A 20,452-nucleotide genomic window follows, 5' to 3' on the forward strand; every position below is an offset into this window, starting at 1 on the left:
CAGACCTCACACGAGTCCCCTTTCAGACCTCAAATGAACTAAAATGTGCCTCATATTTGAACGACTCTGACCGCTCTTTAACACATTATCTCCCGTCACAACAGGCGGGATCGTGAGGCAGGCGGCGGCCAGTCAAATGCGCGAAATACCACAATAGAAGAGATCCTTGGCAACCAGGAGGTTGCCACACACACACCTCGTCTTGGCACAGGTGGGTCGTGGAGAGAACAACGAAGCCCTGCATTCTTGGCATACTTGTGTTAAGGTGAACTACTATGTGAACGCAGAGAGAACAGAGTCCCTTCTCTGTCGTTCCACTTGAAGAGGACTCAGTTTGGTTTGTTTAAAACCGGGACATGTTTTGTGAAAAGGCCTAAAGAACTTCAAAAAAGCCGATCTACAAGCTTGGCGCTTGTAAAAGGAGAGATCAGTTGCACATTAGAACTGTTAAAGACAGAGTCTCGGGTACAGAGCAATCCCAAACTAAACAGCTTTTCATTTAAGGAGCTTGACAGACATCTGGAGAGTACATAATCCAGATGGTTTTAGTGTACTTTGGTCCTTCCTGCTCTGCAAGTAGTCCTACTTGCATACAAACTATGTTCTGGTCTGAGCACAGGATTAAAATGCTAAATCAAATATGGTTATCAGGATGGCATTTTAATCTTCAAACCGTGCTCCAAATAGTCTAATCTAGGTCGATCTAAAACTTACAAACACTCACCCAAAGGGAGATCCCATCACGAATGGCTACATTAGGTCTTATCTGGGTGAGCAAATTGAGATTCTTTGAAAGCATTAAATCTTAAAACATCTGCTTGCACAGATGGGAACCATTTTAAAGACTTTATTTGGGGTCAGATTATTAACTTCAAAAGCTCTAAAATAAAATAAGGTTCACAAAAGCTGACATTATTGGAGTCAAAAGTTAATACACTCAAAAGGTGCCTTTTATTTTCCGGAACCCCTGTGCTAAAATAAAACATGAATTACTACTTCTAAAATTATCAGCATGCAAAGCAAAAGTCAATCTTTTAAAGATTACATTTTTTGCTTTGCCTTTATTGATAGGTTACAGTAGCTTGACAGGAAAGGGGAAGAGAGATGGGGGGGGGGGGGAGACGCGCAGCAAAGGTCGTCGGGCTCAGGACTCGAACCAGCGACACTCTGTCAGGCTGGATTACTGGCCTAGGTGCCGCAAAAGTCAATCTGGCTAAAAACTCTATGATAAATGTGGTCATTTCAAACTTAATTTTTATGTATATTGTTAGTCATGTCGCACAAAGCCATTAATTTGGAAGCATGAAGACAGTAGAAAGATAAGACACAGCTAACATCACGCCAGACTGGTAAAAACAACAGAAACGCCAGATAGACAGGATAATTCAAGCTTTCCGTAACAGCTGCAGAGTTTAACACGATTAACACTTTATTACGATCATATAGGACTTTTCTGTTTGGATGTGTGTCTGGGCTGCCAAGGCCAGAAAGCAGTTTTTTTGCCACTCAGTAGACATTCCTGCATAACTTGCGGGTACGATGACGTCACCCGCATAGCCTCTATTGCCGCTTTGAACTACTAAGGGCCGATTCATACTCCTATTTTAGAGCCGAATAAAAGTCGGCTCTGTAGAGCCTACAATGTGACGTCATTTGAGGTTCGGGGGGGGCGGGTAAACGTCCTAAAGTCGGCTCTTGGATGCTACTGAAAATTTCTGACGAGCCGAAATCATTTCGGCACTACAGCGCCGAAACAGCGGTAAAATAGGAGTATGAATGGGCCCTTAGACAGAACCCTACAGAACCAGCACCCCCCCCTCTGCACCGGGGGGGGGGGGGGGGGGGGGGGGGGGGGGGGCATCTACAGAATTCATACCGCTTCCAATATCAGTCATGTCATGATAATTGAATCCCAAAACCTCCCCCTCTCTCTCTCACCCCTTGATGCATTTCGCCTTCGCTTGCTTCACTCCGCCATCTACTGACTAGTCCTTTTTCTTTACGCCTCCCTGGGTACCAGCCGAGCGGAGGGAGATGATGGAGGCGGGTGGTTAACCCATTTTGGGCAGGAACCCCTTTTGGTGTTAGCATTATGTTATGCTTTAGCTATTGGAAAATAGCAGATCTACAAGCTCATAGCGCGCCACCGAGTGGCGCACTACGAGCTTGTAGGTCTGCTATTTTTGAAAAGTCGTGAAAATGTGGCACAAATCTTTGAATATATATTTCAGAGCGAACATTTTTAACTAAAATATTGGCTTCTGAGGGGTCCCTGGAACTACATATTTTGAGATGGGGGTCCGTGGCCCAATAGAGATAATTCTGGGGGTCATTGACATGAAAAAGGTTGAGTACCACTGACACAGAAACATAGATTTTTCAGAAAACTGTCAGCATGTAGAAGACATTTTTTAGAATCTGATCTCCGGTCAGAATGGGTTAAAAAAATAGAGGCAGTGGGGAGTGGATGGAGAGCCCCACTGGGGAGTCCTGGGGTAGTCAAAGTGTCAGTGGCGTCCATCCATTTGCTCTCCTCTCGCTGGCACACTTTAATGTAAGGCTCCATTACCCCAGATGAAGCTTTAGCTCAGCTTACAACCATTTCCTCCTAAAAAGCACATCAGTGCCCAGGGTTTTAATCTTTAATCCATGAGGATTGGCTCATCAACGCTCAAACTTCCTCTCCACACTACACCTCCCTCCCCCCCTCTCCCCCCCCCCCCCCCCCCCTCTCCCTCCCTCCCTCCCCCCCCCCCCCCCCCCCCTCTCCAGGTGATTAACCCATTTAGACCCACGTTCGATTCTACAAAATGTCGTCTAAATCATGACTGTTTTCAGAAAAAAACTCATGTTTCTATATCAGTGGTGCTCAAACTATTTCATGTCAAGGACCCCAGAAATGTTATCTAATTGGCTGCCGACCCCCCATTTGAAAATAATATGTTGTTCCAGGGACCCCCCCAGAAGCAAAGATTTGAGTAAAAACGTTCGCTGTGAAAGGATATATATATATATATTCAAAGATTTGCGCCACATTCTCACGATATTCCAAAAATAGCAGATCTACAAGCTCGTAGCGCGCCACCCGGTGGCGCGCTATGAGCTTGTAGATCTGCTATTTTCTAAAGTATAACTAATAATGCTTTAAAACACCAAAAAGGGGTTCCCGCCCAAAATGGCTTAAACTCCAGTTCATTCAACACTGCTGCGATAACACAGACGGAGCAAAAACCTGGAATTATATTATGTGCGAAGAAGCACCAGAGGACGCAGCATTGTGTGCCGTTTTGTAGTGAAATGCTAATATACAACACTTGTCCACAGGGGGCTTTTTGAAAAGATGCTATCGACGGTTCCTGTATGTACACCGGGGTGAAGAGCACTTCATTCAGCCTCCAGTCATCTCTCTGAGTGGTTAAGAGGTTTCATAAGGACTCCCCAGCCTTGTGTGTGTGCGCTTAAAAACACAGTTTTCCCTCTTGGCCCAACGCACGATGACGAGCCCAGAATGAAGTGGAAAAACAACCCAAGGATACAAAGGGGAACAGGATTGTGTGTAGTGTACACACATACACGCACACCTTAGTGCTCACACACGCACGCACACACACACACACACGCAACACCATAAATATCCAATCAAATCAGACAAAACACTAATGCTCATACTGCAGTTGACCACTTAACACATTCTGGACAGGAACCCCTTTGTGTTTTAAGCATTATGTTATGGTTTAGCTGTTGAAAAATAGCAGACCTACAAGCTCATAGAGCTTGTAGGTCTGCTATTTTTGAAAAATCGTGAAAATGCACAAATCTTTGAATATATATTTGCTTAATAATAATAATATTTGATTAAAATATTGGCTTCTGGGGGGTGCCTGGAACTACATATTTTGAGATGGGGGTCCGTGGCCCAATAGAGATAATTCTGGGGGTCCTCGACATGAAAAAGGTTGAGCACCACTGACATAGAAACATGGGTTTTTCAGAAAAATGTTAGGATTTAGAAGCCTTTTTTTAAATCGACCGCAGTCCAAAATGGGTTAAAGCCTACTCAGTGTAATTGAACGAAGCCCCCAGGGGGGTGTCTGTCTATCTATAGACCAATCCACGGAGGGATGCCCAGGGCGCGGCCATAGCTGAGGTGTACCATTAAGCACGGCTTTACAACCACAGCACAGATTAGCTACACCTGGTCTACAGGGCCACTGCTCCATGGATTAGTCTATAGAGCGTCGCAGTCCCGCCCCCTACCATGGACCAGGAAATGATTCTCCGTTCATTTTCCTCAGACATTTCTTAAAGTATTTATTTAAAGACGTTTACGCCGCGGACAAAGCCAACTCGAGTCGTGACAAATCATGACAACAAACACAATTTTTGGGGCCGAACAAATAATTAGAAAGAAGAAAAAACCGGCAGGTTACAACACTTTTTTTGTTTTTCTTCTTTGTAATTATTTGTTTGGTCCAACATTTTGTTTGTGTTGTCATGAGTTGTCACGACTCCAGTTGGCTTTGTCCACGGCGTAACAGTCTTTAAATAAATACTTTTTGAAATGTCTATGGGAAAAATGCATTGTGATTAATTTCCTGGTCCAGGGTAGGGGGAGGGACTGCGACGCTCTATATAGTACCTTTCGTCCCACTACACCGAATATCTTTGCTGATGTGCAAAGCTCAAAACGTGTTGCGTGGAAACGTGTCGTGGCTGACTATTCGTTATAGATTACTAGTGATTGGTACATTCACCGACGACAAAGGAAACCATATGCCAGGTGACAAACCTGCTCATCAGGAACAATTAGGGCTTCAGTATCTTTGCTCAAGGAGACTTTGACATCAACCCTAGGGGTGCCTGGGATCGAAACTGGGATATGTGGCAAAATGTGATGGATGCGATTCGGGTTCGGCGAATGCAAGCAGTATAGAGTGTTGCAGTCCAGCCCTCTACCATGGACCAGGAAATGATTCTCCGCTCATTTTCCTCATAGACATTTCAGAAAGTATTTATTTAAAGACGTTCTTGCCGCGGACAAAGCCAACTCGAGTCGTGACAAATCATGACAACACAATTTTTGGGGCCGAAAAAATAATTAGAAAGAAGAAGCAAACGGCAGGTTACAACACTTTTTTTGTTGTTTTTCTTCTTTGTAATTATTTGTTTGGTCCAAAATATTGTTTGTGTTGTCATGAGTTGTCACGACTCGAGTTGGCTTTGTCCGTGGCGTAAACGTCTTTAAATAAATACTTTCTGAAATGTCTATGGGAAAAAAGCATTGGGATTCATTTCCTGGTCCATGGTAGGGGGCGGGACTGCCTGCCTGCAACATAGGCTCTGAGAGGGCTCACACTGGGGCAGAATTGTTCTGGCTTCTCTACCCACTCTCTCCTGGTGGTGGGGGGGGGGGGGGGGGGGGGGATAAACCATGTGAGCCTGTTTGAGTGTGAGCATGACTGCACTTTGGGGAGGAATGCTGTATTCAGCTATAGAGTGACACCTGAGTCAATTACATACACAGGGTGGGAGCTCACTGTCACACTGTGGGTGTAGCCTGCAGCTTGTTAACTGCCTGGGACCCCCCCCCCCCCCCCCCTCTCCTTCCAGGGGCCAATAGGTCCCAGGGTCCTCAAACCGTGTTGTGCATTTAAGTGTACAGCGACAAGCATTAGATCCAGTACAGTATGAGCGTACATTAAGTGCCATTTGTCTAAAAAAAAAAAAGAAAAGCACTAGTGTACATCAAAGCATAGTGAAACTAGAGAACACACCAAGAGCACGTGTGAGAACATGTAGGTCACGCCGCGCTGCCGAGGAACATGAGTTCCTTTAAAGGGTGGTGAAATACCCAGTCGGGGTTTCATTCCCACCACGCCCCCCCCTCGTTAAAAAAAAAAGATCCATTGTGACACAGAAAACCCCCCTGGATGGATTACTTCCTACTCCGTGTTTGACCCAGCAGCGTAGCATTACTATGAATGGAAGTATATCCCTGCTATACTTTTCCTTGTTTTGTGGATCACCACCTGAACTAACTAACCGTGACGCACAATTCACACACTTTGTTTCCATCCTCCGACACCCAGACCTCTTTAACCCATTAGGGCCCGACGTCGAAATTTAAAAAAAAATGTCTTCAAAATCTGACAGTTTTCTGAAAAAACTTATGTTTCTGTATCAGTGGTGCTCAATATTTCATGTCAAGGACCCCAGAATTATCTGTAATATGCCTCTGCCCCCGCACCCCATCTGAAAATATGGTGTTCCAGGACCCCCCCAGAAGCAAAGATTTGAGTTAAAATGTTCACTCTGTAATAATATATACACAAAGATCAAAGATTTGAGGCACATTTTCACGATTCTTTTTTAGGACGATTTTTCAAAAATAGCAGATCTGCTATTTTTTCAATAGCTAAAGCATAAAGCTTCAAACACCAAAAGGGGTTCCCGGCCCAGAATGGATTAATAGGGAGGTGTTTCGCTCTATTTCTATGATGTTCCTTCATGTTTTCCCCCTCCACGTACTCCACCCCCCCATCAGAGACAAGAAACTGTGAAAAGCTCCTATGAAAAATGAGACTGGGGAAGGAGAGACGGAAAGACGTGATGTCTTTGAGGTTTCCCTGTGGTGAAAGAGAGAGTGAGAGAAAGAGGTCAAGAGGGGAGACGAGAGAGAGAGAGAGAATATATACTGTATAGCTCCGTATCTCCTCAGTTCCCCTGTGTAGACAATCAAACCATTTTCTGTTAACACATTTTGGGCGGGAACCCCCTTTTGGTGTTTTAAGCGTTCCGTTATACTTTAGCTATTGAAAAATAGCAGACCTACAAGCTTGACGAAAAATCGTCAAAATTGTGCACAAATCTTTGAATATATATTTCAGAGCGAACATTTTTAATTAAAATAGGCTTCTGGGGGGGGGGGGGGGGGGGGGGGTCCTGGAACTACATATTTTGAGATGGGGGTCCGTGGCACAATAGAGATAATATTGGGGGTCCTCGACATGAAAAAGGTTGAGCACCACTGATAGAAACATATGGTTTTTCAGAAAAATGTTTGGATTAGAAGCCTTTTTTGATCGACCTCAGTCAAAATGGTTAAGCAAAGCAGGCAGTTAGATCCATGATCGTATCTGAGGACACAAAGTAAAGTAGTCTACTACATTGTGCTAAGCAGACATGCATTTAGATTTACTTCCCATTCAATGTATTTATCCTGTGATCGTTAACAGAAACAATAACTCAGACAACCAGCATCGTTATGGGATTCCTTTTATCAATGGGTTGAGTTGTTTTGCAGCAGTTGGATCTATATTACCATGTGGCGTTATATTTATTAACAGAGGCAAAGAGGCACACTACTCAAATTCATAACCTAACACCACCCAATAAAAGATTTAAAATGAAATCTTACGAGGTTATATAAATGTACATTAGGAAAGTGCTCCATTAGAAAATTCTATACTCAAACCACAGACGTATTTGCAATTGGTAGTTGGGTATTCATACATCCAACTATAAATCCACATTACTTGCTGTGGTATATGTATGCATACATCACCTTCAAGAGCTAGAACAGTCAAACCTTGTTTTGATAATGCTGCTACTCCGAAGCTTGGTTATTCCTTAATATTTGTTTTCTTTTTGTTGGCTTGTTGCATGTGCTTACTATCGTTACTATTATTTCTGCTAAAATTAAAAAATCACACCCATGTGAAGTAAGTGGTGCAACTCCATGTGGGGTCCCTGGGGGGGGGGGGGGGGGGGGGGGGGGGGGACGACACACCCACAGGAACGCACCAGGGTGCCGGCCCGATTCCGAAACAGTTGAGAATGACAGAGTTACCGTGTGGGGGTCCTCTACTGTACTGTACTGTACTGTACTGGCACACCCGAAATCACCATATATACAGTTAATATGTGCGTGTGTTAGGTCGCGCACGTAGGTGGTGAAAAACTATACTGTTTTTGTGCTCAGACGCACCACACACCCACCCACACACCCACATAGTCACTAAGGAGTGGTTGCACCACTTAAAAAAATAATTGTATTCTCCTGTACTTGAACTTGAGCAATGATTAAGATGTGCCAGTGAGAAGAAATTCTACAGTAAGCCTTGATTCATACCCCCGCCGGTAAACCGCCCTTACAGGCTGAAAATAGCAGATATCCAAGCTCACAACGTGCTGCAGATGCAATGCATTGTGAGCTTGTATATTGGATATTTTTGGCACACGACGATGTACGACGGATCATAAATTAGGCAATACAAGGAAAGAGAAGTGCTGGAAGGAAGGTAGTGAGGGCCAGTGTTCCTGACAAAGCATAAAGATTAAAAATAGATAAAAACAGGACACACCGGTTCTTCATAATAGGTCGGTTATACCTGGCATAGCCTTGCCTTTGTTGACACGCTAGCAAAATATTTACTGTAAATGGAACAGCCTCTCATGCAAATATTTACTGTAAATGGAACAGCCTCTCATGCAACACAGACGATCATTTCAGTACGGAAGAAGACTACGGTAGACATGGAACCTCAGGACCAAAAGGGTGAGTATGTAAACATTTAACAAAAAAGTATAAAAGAGTAACCCATTTTGACCTGGAGCGATGCTACAAATGTCGTTTATAATGTCTTGTAATTTAACCCATTTTGACCCATTTTAACCCATTTTGACCTGGGAGCGATGCTACAAATGTCTTTTATAATGTCTTGTAATTTAACCCATTTTGACCCATTTTGACCCATTTTAACCCATTTTGACCTGGGAGCGATGCTACAATGTCTTTTATAATGTCTTGTAATTTAACCCATTTTGACCCATTTTAACCCATTTTGACCTGGGAGCGATGCTACAAATGTCTTTTATAATGTCTTGTAATTTAACCCATTTTGACCTGGGAGCGATGCTACAAATGTCTTTTATAATGTCTAGTAATTTAACCCATTTTGACCCATTTTAACCCATTTTGACCTGGGAGCGATGCTACAAATGTCTTTTATAATGTCTTGTAATTTAACCCATTTTGACCCATTTTAACCCATTTTGACCTGGGAGCGATGCTACAAATGTCTTTTATAATGTCTTGTAATTTAACCCATTTTGACCTGGGAGCGATGCTACAAATGTCTTTTATAATGTCTTGTAATTTAACCCATTTTGACCTGGGAGCGATGCTACAAATGTCTTTTATATCCTGACATTTTTCTGGAAAAACCCTATGTTTCTATGTCAGTGGTTCTCAAACATTTTCATGTCAAGGACCCCTAAGATTATTATGTAATTGGCTGCCGACCCCCCTCATCTGAAAATATGTTGTTCCAGAGACCCCACAGAAGCCAAGATTTGAGTTAAAAACTTTGCTCACATTTTCACGATTTATCAAAAATAGCAGACCTACAAGCTCGTAGCGCGGCACTCGCTATGAGCTTGTAGATCTGCTATTTTGAAATAGCTAAAGTATAACATAATGCTTAAAACACCAACAGGGGTGTAGTTTCTTCATATGTATTCATATGATACACTACTATTACGTCATTAAAACAACTGCAAACGGTCAATAAGAGAAAAAACTATCATTCACAGAAACTGTACAAGTGAGCTTAATGTCATTGCAACGTGCTCGATTTCACATTACTGAACTGTGTAAAGCAGAATTATAACAGAATCGTAAATGCTTGTTTGAATAAAACAGAGAGAGATTATGCTAAGTAAAAACAAAAAACTGATTGGAATCTGAACAAGAGGCATGAAGTAGCCTTGTGAGCAAATGTTAAAACAATCTTGGTTCAATCTTGAAAAAGAATAGGCATTGCAGTGTACTCATCTAAATGCCAGATGGATATTTCCTTCAGCATCTACATAATTATGGACTTTTCTTTTTCCCCACGATTTGTAACTTATTTTTCACCCCTGTGTCAATTATCTAATGTGATCCTGGGGCTCTACACACTCTCTGCTAGCCCGGGGAGAGCAACGGACTTGAACTCATGCTTCCTTCATGCCTGAGTGTCCAAGTCGCTCCTTTACACCTGACAGGGGGGAGGTTCCCTGGTTGGACGTAGCGTGTGGAAGGAACACGTTATTCCAACCAGTTCCTTTCCCCTCCATCAGGCGCATTATGTTGGAATATTTTGGCAGCATAGTAACCTTTTTTGGGCGGGAACCCCTTTGTGTTTTAAACATTATGTTATAATTTAGCTATTGAAAAATAGCAGATCTACAAGCTCATAGCGCGCCACCGAGTGGCACGCTACGAGCTTGTAGGTCTGTTATTTTTGAAAAAAATCGTGAAAATGTGGCGCAAATCCTGACAGAAAATTGTCAGGATTTAGAAGACATTTTATAAATTTCGACGTCAGGCCTAAATGGGTTAAATCTAAGGCCTGCTGTCTCTGTATGTGTTTCTGTTCGTAGCCCCTTCAGAGCGCAGGATCGTTCTCCTGGGATCACAGACCTACGAAGCCCGATCCACCGCAAGCCTCCTTTTGGGGCGAGAAGAACTAAAACCCGGTAAAGGGATCGCTCACAGCAAATGTACATTCGGACAAATAAGTGGCAGAAGTGTCGATTTGGTCGAAACGCCTGCCTGGTACAGGGCTTACAGACCATGCGACACGACCCAGGTCACCAAGATGGAGATCATGCTCAGTGCGTCCCACTGCCCCCCTGGACCCCACGCTTTCATCCTGGTGGTCCAGGCGGACATGCCCTTCACGGAAGCGTCCAGGAGGTCAGTCGAGGAACACATGGACCTTCTCGGAGAGAGAGTGTGGAACCACACGCTCGTGCTGTTCAGCTACACAGGCTGCCTCAAAGACAAAGATATTGATCAGCACATCGCGAGAGGTGGAAAGGCTCTGCAGTGGCTGGTGGAAAAATGCAAACACAGGTTCACAGACTTCAAAAGTGACAGCCATTTTACGGACGACGAGGCGGCAGAATTAATGAAGGGAATCGACGAGATGTTGGAGGGAAACCGTGGCAGCCATTTTGAGATGGACAGCGGATTGCTGGGACGGCTCCTCTCTGAGAGGAAGGCCATCAAGGTGAAGGTGGCGGAGAGGCGACAGAGAAGGATGGATGAACAGAACAAGCGAAACGTCTCCAAAGGTAGGTTTTGACTATAGGGGTGCAACAGTTAATGAAAATAAATAATTTAACACACCATTGTATCAAATATGACGTAATAATTATTTCATGTTGATATATTAAATTAATACAAAAGTATGTTTCTTGATTAATACATACATTCAATTAACCCATTTTGTTTATGTCAGTCCTTCGATTTTTCAAAAATAGCAGATCTACAAGCTCATAGCGCGCCACCGAGTGGCACGCTATGAGCTTGTAGATCTGCTATTTTTCAATAGCTAAAGCATAACATAATGCTAACACCAAAAGGGGTTCCCGCCCAGAATGGGTTAAATTGATATAATAGATATTTGCAACCTTAGTTTGGTCATTTCTGCCAACAAAATTATGATAAAGAAAACTACTTGTTTTGCCGTGTCATGCATGGTTTTGATAAAAATGTTCATTTCATTCTTAGGAAAGCCGGTGAACCAGTTAAACATCGTGTTGCTGGGATGGGTCCTTTCCAAAAAGAGCATCGTCCGCAACGCCATCCTCAACAACTCAGGAGTCGAAGAACAAACGGTTAAATGTTTGAAGGAACGAGGAAGAGTCGGTAAAACCAAGATCACGGTCGTGGACACGCCAGGATGGTGGAAGTTCTTTCCGGCCAAGCACACGTCAGACTCGGTCAGGGCTGAGATCAGGAGAGCCGTGAGTCTGTGTTCTCCACATCCCCACGCGTTCCTCCTGATGATACCGACGGCCACGGCGTTCACCGAAGAACAGCGGAGGAACACGGAGGACAACATGAGGCTGTTAGGGGACCACGTCTGGGAACACACCATCGTGGTTTTCACCGATGCCCAGTGGCTGGGACAGTACACCATCGAAGAGCACATCGAGAGCGAGGGGGAGTCTCTCGGGTGGCTGGTGGACAAGTGCAACCGCAGATACTTTGCCTTCGACAACTTGACTCAAGACCAGGAACCCGAGATCAGTGATCTGATCGAACTGATCAGCGATACGGTCGCGGCACCCGGCCAACCTTCCTTTGATCCGAACGAAGCGTTCCCACCTCCAGAGGAGATCCCACGTCCAGTGGACAAAGAGACCCAGACGGACCAAAGTGAAGATGTGCTGCTCAGAGACCTGCTCGGAGTCCTCCGGAAGAACTGGCAATGGGACGTCCAAGAGTGGCGCGCCATGATGAACCGAATACGCACAAGAACCGTGCAGCCAGTGTTAAACGCAAACCAGAGCATGCGCCACATTATAACATGTATGTATTATATTTGTAATGGATTCGTTTTATGATTTGGAGAAATAAGTATTATCCCAAAAAATATATATATAATTAATATACACTATATTTATATTGCAACTCTCCTAATGTTGTGTTTCGTAGTTTCAACAGCAAAGTCGAGCCCAGTTGAGGAGCTCCAGCCACAGGATTCACTCGAGGAAGAGTTTGAAACAGAAGGGCTGAGTTTGCCACAGCTGATGGAGTATTCCCTGAAGACATACTTCAGAACGGACAAAGGAGCATTTGGTGAGCTTCATATTTAACCCATTTTGACCTGAGATCAGATTCTAAAAATGTCTTCTACATCCTGACAGTTTTCTGAAAAAGCTATTTTTCTATGTCGTTCTTCGATTTTTCAAAAATAGCAGACCTACATGCTCCTATGAGCTTGTAGATCTGCTATTTTTCAATAGCTAAAGCAATCTGCATTCAAAGATTTTCCTAGAAGCTTTGTCATTGGTCGATGTGCCTGTCTGCTTCCTGATTGGTTAGTCATTTGCGACCGGGTTTTTTTCGACCAATGACAAAGCTGCTAGGAACATCTTTGAATGCAGATTGAGGCCCCTAGATGTGTCACAGAGACTAAATTATTTGTGGGAGCGTTCTACCCATTGCTGGCTGTCTGAATACCAAAAAAATAAAAAATAAAAAGGTTATTAAAATGTTGACATATTATTGCTTATAGCAGCTTTAATCCTACATAATTAATTTCTTACTCAAACGTTTCTTGCGTCGTCCATTTCAATCTTTAGAGTTGCTTGCGGCCTTGGACCGCACCAATGAGTTAAAGCCAGAATGGAAGCAGCTCTTTGAGAGGGAGTGGAGCCGGCGTGAGGTGAGACTGACGGAGGACGTGAAGAACACTCTGATGGGTTTCCTGTCCCCAGGTCAAGGTAAACAAGTCCACTTTCCTTCACAAAGATGCATGATATCCTTCACTCAACATGGTCGCATTTAGAACGGACAGATATTTCATCATCATTTGCACATCTCTAACCACAGATTGCGGGTCAGAGCCAGGAGATGCAGAGTACACAGCCTCTCGGCAGAAGGTCATCTCTTGGATCAAACATCAGGGAGAAGCGGTCAGTCCGGGAGACTCTGCCTTCTGCTCGTCGACGGAGAGCAGAGGTGAGGCAGAGGTGGAGAACGACATCGTCTTCATGCTGGACATTTAGCATATCAAGGCATGCTAATGAATTTTAACCACTTAACCCATTTTGACCTGGGAACGATTCTACAAATGTATTCTAAATCCTGACCGTTTTCTTGGAAAAACCCATATTTCCATGTCAGTGGTTAACGTTCGCCGTGAAAGAATATATTCAAACATTTGGGCCACATTTTCACGATTTACAAAAAATAGCAGACCTACAAGCTCGTAGAGCGCCACTCGGTGGCGCTCTACGAGCTTGTAGATCTGCTATTTTTCAATATAGCTAAAGTATAACACAATGCTTAGTTAAAACACCAAAAGGGGGTTCCCGTCCAGAATGGGTTAAGCTGTCGTACACAACCTTAATTCGTCGTAGGACGAATATATAATCAAATTGTCGGGGTAAATTCATCCAGCTTACGTCATGTTGATCATGATGAACGCTCAGAGGAATAAAGCACTTCAAAGGCAAGTGTTCGCATCTGTATTCTCTATATACACTGTGGTACAGTACATTATTAAAGCCTGTTTTGCACTTTTTTTGTGCGTGCAGACTATCCTTTGATGCTTGGGGGGGGGGAATTAACCATCAAGTTGTTACTTGTAAATCAAAGCTATGGACGTCAAAGGTGTAATGTAAAAAACGCACTGATCAAGTGATGAAGTTGACTTTTTTTATTAAAGGGCAAGTTGTATTTGTTTAATTCACTCAGAAGATATTTTGTTCTTCTATCGTGCAGCAGGCACTTATAATTGTATATATTAGACATTTCGAATAGAAGGCAGCGTTGCACGACTCCATCTCGTCTCACTCGCTTTAATCATTTTACCGGGTGCACGGTCAGACACGACATTTTACACGGAGAAGAAATCCAGCACTCACGGCAATATTGTCTGCAGCATGCCATATACTGTACCTAACCTACCTATGGTCAAAAAAATAAGTGCCTTAAAAGCTATTGCCGTGAGTGCTGGATTTCTTCTGTGTAATATATTAGACATCGCAATGACATTCTTTCCGATTATTAAAAATTAAATTCACCAATTGAGCAGCGTTTTTACTAGATACTTTCTTGCTCTTATTCAATTATCTAGATAACTACTTTTGCATCTGGAGACTTTAATTTAAATTAGCAACACTCACTCGAGGCTACTCAACCCCCTGTAGCTAAGCATTCACTCTCACATATTGTTAATGTCGGGCAGAAACCATATCTCAAGTATTTTTCTTCCCATTTTCCATAAATGAATACCCGCCTTACGCTACAGTGTCACACAAAAGTAGCAAAAATAGACCGTCTACAAGCTCAGCGTGTAACAGTAATGAATTGCATTTCTATAGCGCTTTTCCAAGTGCTCAAAGCACTTTACAATGGTTCATTCATTCATACATTGGGAGGTGAAGCGGCGAACCGTCGACGCCAGCGTCCTCACTTCCCACATTCACACACCAAAGGTGGCAAGCTCACACCGACCGACTCATTGGAGGCAGCGTAGGGTTCAGTGTCTTGCACAAGGACACTTCCACATGTGGACAGGAGGAACCGGGATTCGAACCGCCAACCCAGGGATCATTGGACGACCTGCTCTACCTCCTGAGCCACAGTCACAAACAGTTGTGGACATGTGTGTTTTCCACCCAACAGCAAAGACATGCCGCATATACTCGCGTCCATAAGCATTGGAGATGCTCCCAGAAAAGGTTCCATCACACCTACATACAGTGCATGACCATTACAGAAGGCCAGGGTAACGACACGCGGCACATCTCGACCTCATTACATCACATCTGAACCGTAGGGTCTTGCAGATCCTATCCTGACGGCACAGACGTCATTATGTGGAAGTCTACGTATGACGCAGGGCAAGGGGCTGCTGGCATTTTAGCTCAAACACGTTCCAGATAAGAGACCCGAGGTTGCCGCCTTATCATGCAAGTGTCATTTTTAACAGGGACCCCGCGGTGGAGATAGGTGGGGGGAAAAAAAACGTACAGAGAGATAACTTTGACACACGAAAATATGAAACAGAAATAATGGGGAGGAGAAAGATAGAGAAGGGGCAGGCGATAAGAGAGGAGTAGATAATGAAGGAATGGCGCTTGGCCGCTTGGTCACATGGATGGGAAATACAATACCCGTGTTACACTTGGCTGCACGCTACGGTGTGCATAGAAAATACCAGATCTACAGTACAGTGATAGATATGCTCAGATGTACAAGCTCTCTCAACCCTGTTTCATAAATGGTAAATGGTGCATTTATATAGCGCCTTTATCCAAGGCGCTTTACATAGATTGTGCATTACATTCACCCATTCATACACCGATTGCGGCGGAAGCCATGCAAGGTACCAAACAGCACATCGGGAGCAATTTGGGGTTCAGTGTCTTGCCCAAGGACACTTCGACATGTAGACAGGAGGAGCCGGGATTCGAACCGCCGACCCATGGATCATTGGACGACATGCTCTACCTCTTGAGCCTGCTCTACCAGTCGTCCATTGCATCATTGACACGTTGCTTGTAGATGTGCAATTATCGGTGCATGACACTGTTGCACGATTACAGTACACCACGCTGAATTTGGTTCAACCAAGAATTTAGAGACGTGTCTTAACCCATTTTGGGCGGGAACCCCTTTGTGTTTAAAACATGTTATAATTTAGCTATTGAAAAATAGCAGATCTACAAGCTCGTAGCGCGCCACTGAGCTTGTAGGTCTGCTATTTTTGAAAAATCTTGAAAATGTGGCTCAAATCTTTGAATGTATATTCTTTCAGAGTGAACGTTTTTAACTCAAATCTTTGCTTCTGAGAGGTTCCTGGAACAAAATATTTTCAGATGGGGGTCGAATTATCACCATTTAGAAGACATGTTTTTAAATGTCGACGTCAGGCCTAAGTGGGTTAATGCTACTGTAGCTCAATCAGTCTGGAAGACAAAAACTAGAAAGACTAGAGAGACCAGCTTGTGCAGGAACACATACTGTAAATGCATGGCTGTCATTTCCCTGATGCGGTTCATTGAAAAGAATGAAGATAACCGTTGAAGGGAGATGGAGAGGACGCCGTTTTTAAAAAAAAAACCTATTGAAACTGTATAATCAGAGAGGAAGATCATTTGCATCAATCAGTGTTAATCCATTTAGACCCGACACCAGATTCTAAATCCTTTTCTGAAAAACCCATGTTTAAATGTCAGTGGTTCTCAAACATTTTCATGTAAAAAAGAAAACCCAGAATTATATGTAATTGGCCGCCGGCCGCCATCTGAAAACATGTTGTTCCAGTGACCTCCCCAAGAAGCAAAGATTTGAGTTGAAAACGCTCTAAAAGAATATATATTCAAAGATTTGCGCCACATTTTCACAATTTTTCTAAAATAGCAGAACTATCTGCTATTTTTCAATAGCTAAAGTATAACATAATGCTATAAACACCAAATGGGTTGTCCCGCCCAGAATGGGTTAATCCGGTGCAGCATGCTTACTAAATAAGACACGAGCCCATTTGACACGGAGAATCCTCTACTGGCGAAGGTACTGTATGACCTCGATCACACCCCCCGGGACTATACAGCTGCCATCCTGTGTCTGTTGTGATTGGGTCATAACGTTTGATCGAATAAAATCATTCTGAAGTGAGAAGCCAAGCACAAGCATGCACGCTCGTTCACATCCTCTTATAGAGACACGTACGTGTGTGTGTGTGTGTGTGTGTGTGTGTGTGTGTGTGTGTGTGTGTGTGATTCTCACAGAAAACATTTGTTTCAAACGCCCACAATTGACCAATAACGTCTACATGTCTTCGTTGGCTTGAAGCCGTTTATTGGCCAGATCATTTCAAAGCATCTTGTAGAGGAGCCGAAAACAAAAATAATTAATTTGCAAAGACAGAGGCGTATGTATGTATGGTTGTTCCAAACCATTATGCAATTTAATTGGCATAGCATTAGGAATGTGAATCACTTAATTTTTTTTTTCAATTTGTTTTTAGAAAACTGGTTTCAATCTCAGGTGTGTTGATGAAGTCCATTTAAAGGTATATTCAGTGATTTCACTTAATTCAAATATAACTTATTTTTTTGTTTTGTTGTGATAATCCTTCCTACTATAGAGTGTGCTGACCATATAAGGAGTTCCTTCCTGTCCCCAGTTAACCCCTAGGGGTCAAAAAACCGTAGGTTTCGTTTTTGGATAGGTGACCCAGCCTTCATCCAATCAGGATAGAGGGGCCTTCCACCAATCATGATCGAGCGGGGGCAGACCTTGGTGTGTGTGCGCTGTTGGCCTGTCGCGTGTCTCCCCACTGTAGAGTGTGTGCATGTGCACATCTTGTTACCGGGGCGGACCGGGTTTTTTTTTCCAAATCATCCAAATCACTGAATGCTCCTTTAAAGATATTGTTTCACATGATGAAGCAAGTATCAGTTCTCATGTAGTCGGAGAGGACAGAAGAACTTTCAGGAGGTGAAAAGCATGAAATGGTGCAATGTCATGGCTGGCATAAAGACTATTGATATTTCGCCAAAATGAAAGCAAGATCACTGAATTGTTAAAAGGTGTGTGTGTGTGTGTGTGTGTGTGTGTGTGTGTGTGTGTGTGTGTGTGTGTGTGTGTGTGTGTGTGTGTGTGTGTGTGTGTGTGTGTGAGATACAGAGCATAGAGGATTTAAATCAGATAAAGGCTTATTAAAGAAAGGTTTGTGTCAGCAAATCAAAATGTTACAAGAGCAGAAATGCAAAAATCCACAAACTTGAACATCAAACAGGTATTTGAACCTAGCGTACAAAATAAACAAATGCTAGGAACTCTACATTTTGAAGCCTTGGATTTGTTAATTTCTGCATTGTGTACTATTCCTATATAACCTTAGAAGGTCTCAGTAAAACTATGCCCAACCCATTCTGGGCGGGAACCCCTTTTGGTGTTTTAACTAAGCATTATGTTATACTTTAGCTATTGAAAAATAGCAGATCTACAAGCTCATAGCGCGTCACCGAGTGGTGCGCTACGAGCTTGTAGGTCTGCTATTTTTGAAAAATCGTGAAAATGCGGCACAAATCTTTGAATATATATTCTTTCAGAAGACTTTTTTTTTATTTCGACGTCAGACCTAAAAGGGCTAAACTGACCTAAACGTCACCAGACTTGCCTGGTCTGTGTTCCTAAATCGCCTGTGTGATCCGGTCTAGGCGTGGTTTAGATTAAAATAAAATAAAAACTTTAAAACTAAAAAGGTCCCTCCTGTTGGTTTATAGTCTCGCCAGTCACTACGAGTTGGAATAAAAGATGGATATTACCAAACGAACCATTCCAAGAAGTACTAAGAAGAAACTTGTCGGATTCATACGCCACATCAAGGCTTTTGATGCCCTTGATAGCTGGGAATTATTTCATTCACACACCAATGGTGGCGAGCTCACACCGACCGACTCATTGGAGGCAATGTAGGGTTCAGTGTCTTGCCCAAGGACACTTCAACATGTGGACAAGAGGAGGATCATTGGACGACCTGCTCTACCTCCTGAGCCACAGCCGCTTCCGACCGGATGATAAACCCAAAGATGGTATGCCTCCCAGGCTAGCCTAAACCCAGTTTACTAAAGTTTCCTGTCTGACATCATCATCAAATAATGAGCAATGGCACCAAAAAGAAAGAAAGAACGAAAAAAAAAGAGAAAGAGAAACAATGCATGTGTATAATTATTTGGAACACATTATAGAAAATGTTTTAGAGCCAAATTACAAAATGAATGAATGAATCTCTGATTTGGCCATGCACAATTAAACTGGATCCAGGCATTTCATAAACACACACAGTGTGTCCAGCTGGAAACGGGGCATTTCCTTTGCTTGGCAAATGACTGTATGCTGAAATGGAGATGGATTGAAATGGGTTTGTTTTTATTGCAACAATAACAGGGGAGCCTCATCCCTTCTGGAAGGGATCAGCGTTTATGCCATCATCGTGATCTGGGAACGCATACAAATCATCACAGGCTGCCAAAGATAGGGCCTAAATGTTTTTTATTATAAGCGTCAAGTGTCAGAGTGGAGCGAAAAGCTTAAATATAAAGGAGTAGCTCTGCTATAAACAATCATCGGTAGAGTTTATATTTACTCTGTCATTGTGTGGCGTGTCCACATTTACAATTTAGACATTTAATCCTTTAAGACCCGAGGACAATTCTACAAAATGCCCTCTAAAAATCATCAGTAGTTCGCTAATTTTCAAGATGTCAAGATCAAAAACAGCAGATGTCACCTTGTACCTCGCTGCAAGCTTGTATATCTTATGTTTTTGAACAGTGAACGACAACATCTATAATGACAGACGCTTTAGGGTTTAAAGGGAAATTCAGACTTATGCGATTTTTTTCTGCCATGCAATACTTGATTTATGCTCGTCGTGCAACAGTGACCCGTGTCGATGATAGCTGACGTACACGCTCACAACACACTCACAACGTGCACATGTGAGGCGTTTCAAGCTATTTTCAGCATGTCAAAACCTGCTGCATGTGAACAAGTAGCCAACATACATCTGCATGGTGCAACTACTAGTAACTGAAAAGAGAAGGCAGTCCGCACACTGTTTCTCCAGCTCCCAGGTGACTATATTGAAGACGCTTCAGTCTTCAATATAGTCACCTGGGAGCTTGAGAGACAGTGTGCAGTAGGACTGCCTTCCTTTTTCACTGTACGTATTTTTTGTTCAGCACCTTGTAATGGGATTTTCAAGATGAGAATACTACACTACATTAGAAACAGTGGAAGCAAGGCTTCCTTCCACCTGTTGGTTGTCTGTCAAATGACCTATTCCTACATAAGACCATGTTTGACCATGTCCACTGACCACACCTCCAATGTATTTGTGCTTCTTCATTGTGTATAAGAGAGACTCAT

At 43.1% G+C, this 20,452-nt stretch overlaps 2 protein-coding genes across 2 annotated transcripts in view; one reads left to right on the forward strand and one right to left on the reverse strand.

Annotated features, from left to right (window-relative positions):
- Positions 1-20,452, reverse strand: part of snd1 (staphylococcal nuclease and tudor domain containing 1) — a 361,345-nt gene that overhangs the window by 222,859 nt on the left and 118,034 nt on the right. The window lies entirely within an intron of this gene.
- LOC306916048 (GTPase IMAP family member 8-like) lies at positions 8,501-14,278 on the forward strand. The gene is made up of 7 exons (XM_079493748.1): positions 8,501-8,557; positions 10,426-11,121; positions 11,561-12,364; positions 12,491-12,634; positions 13,141-13,281; positions 13,391-13,598; positions 13,887-14,278. Exons 1-6 carry the CDS (start codon positions 8,536-8,538, stop codon positions 13,564-13,566), a joined length of 1,983 nt encoding a protein of 660 aa, XP_079349874.1. The 5' UTR covers positions 8,501-8,535; the 3' UTR covers positions 13,567-13,598; positions 13,887-14,278.

The sequence above is a fragment of the Electrona antarctica genome (genome assembly GCF_951216825.1).
Source record: "Electrona antarctica genome assembly, chromosome: 23".
NCBI lineage: Eukaryota > Metazoa > Chordata > Actinopteri > Myctophiformes > Myctophidae > Electrona > Electrona antarctica.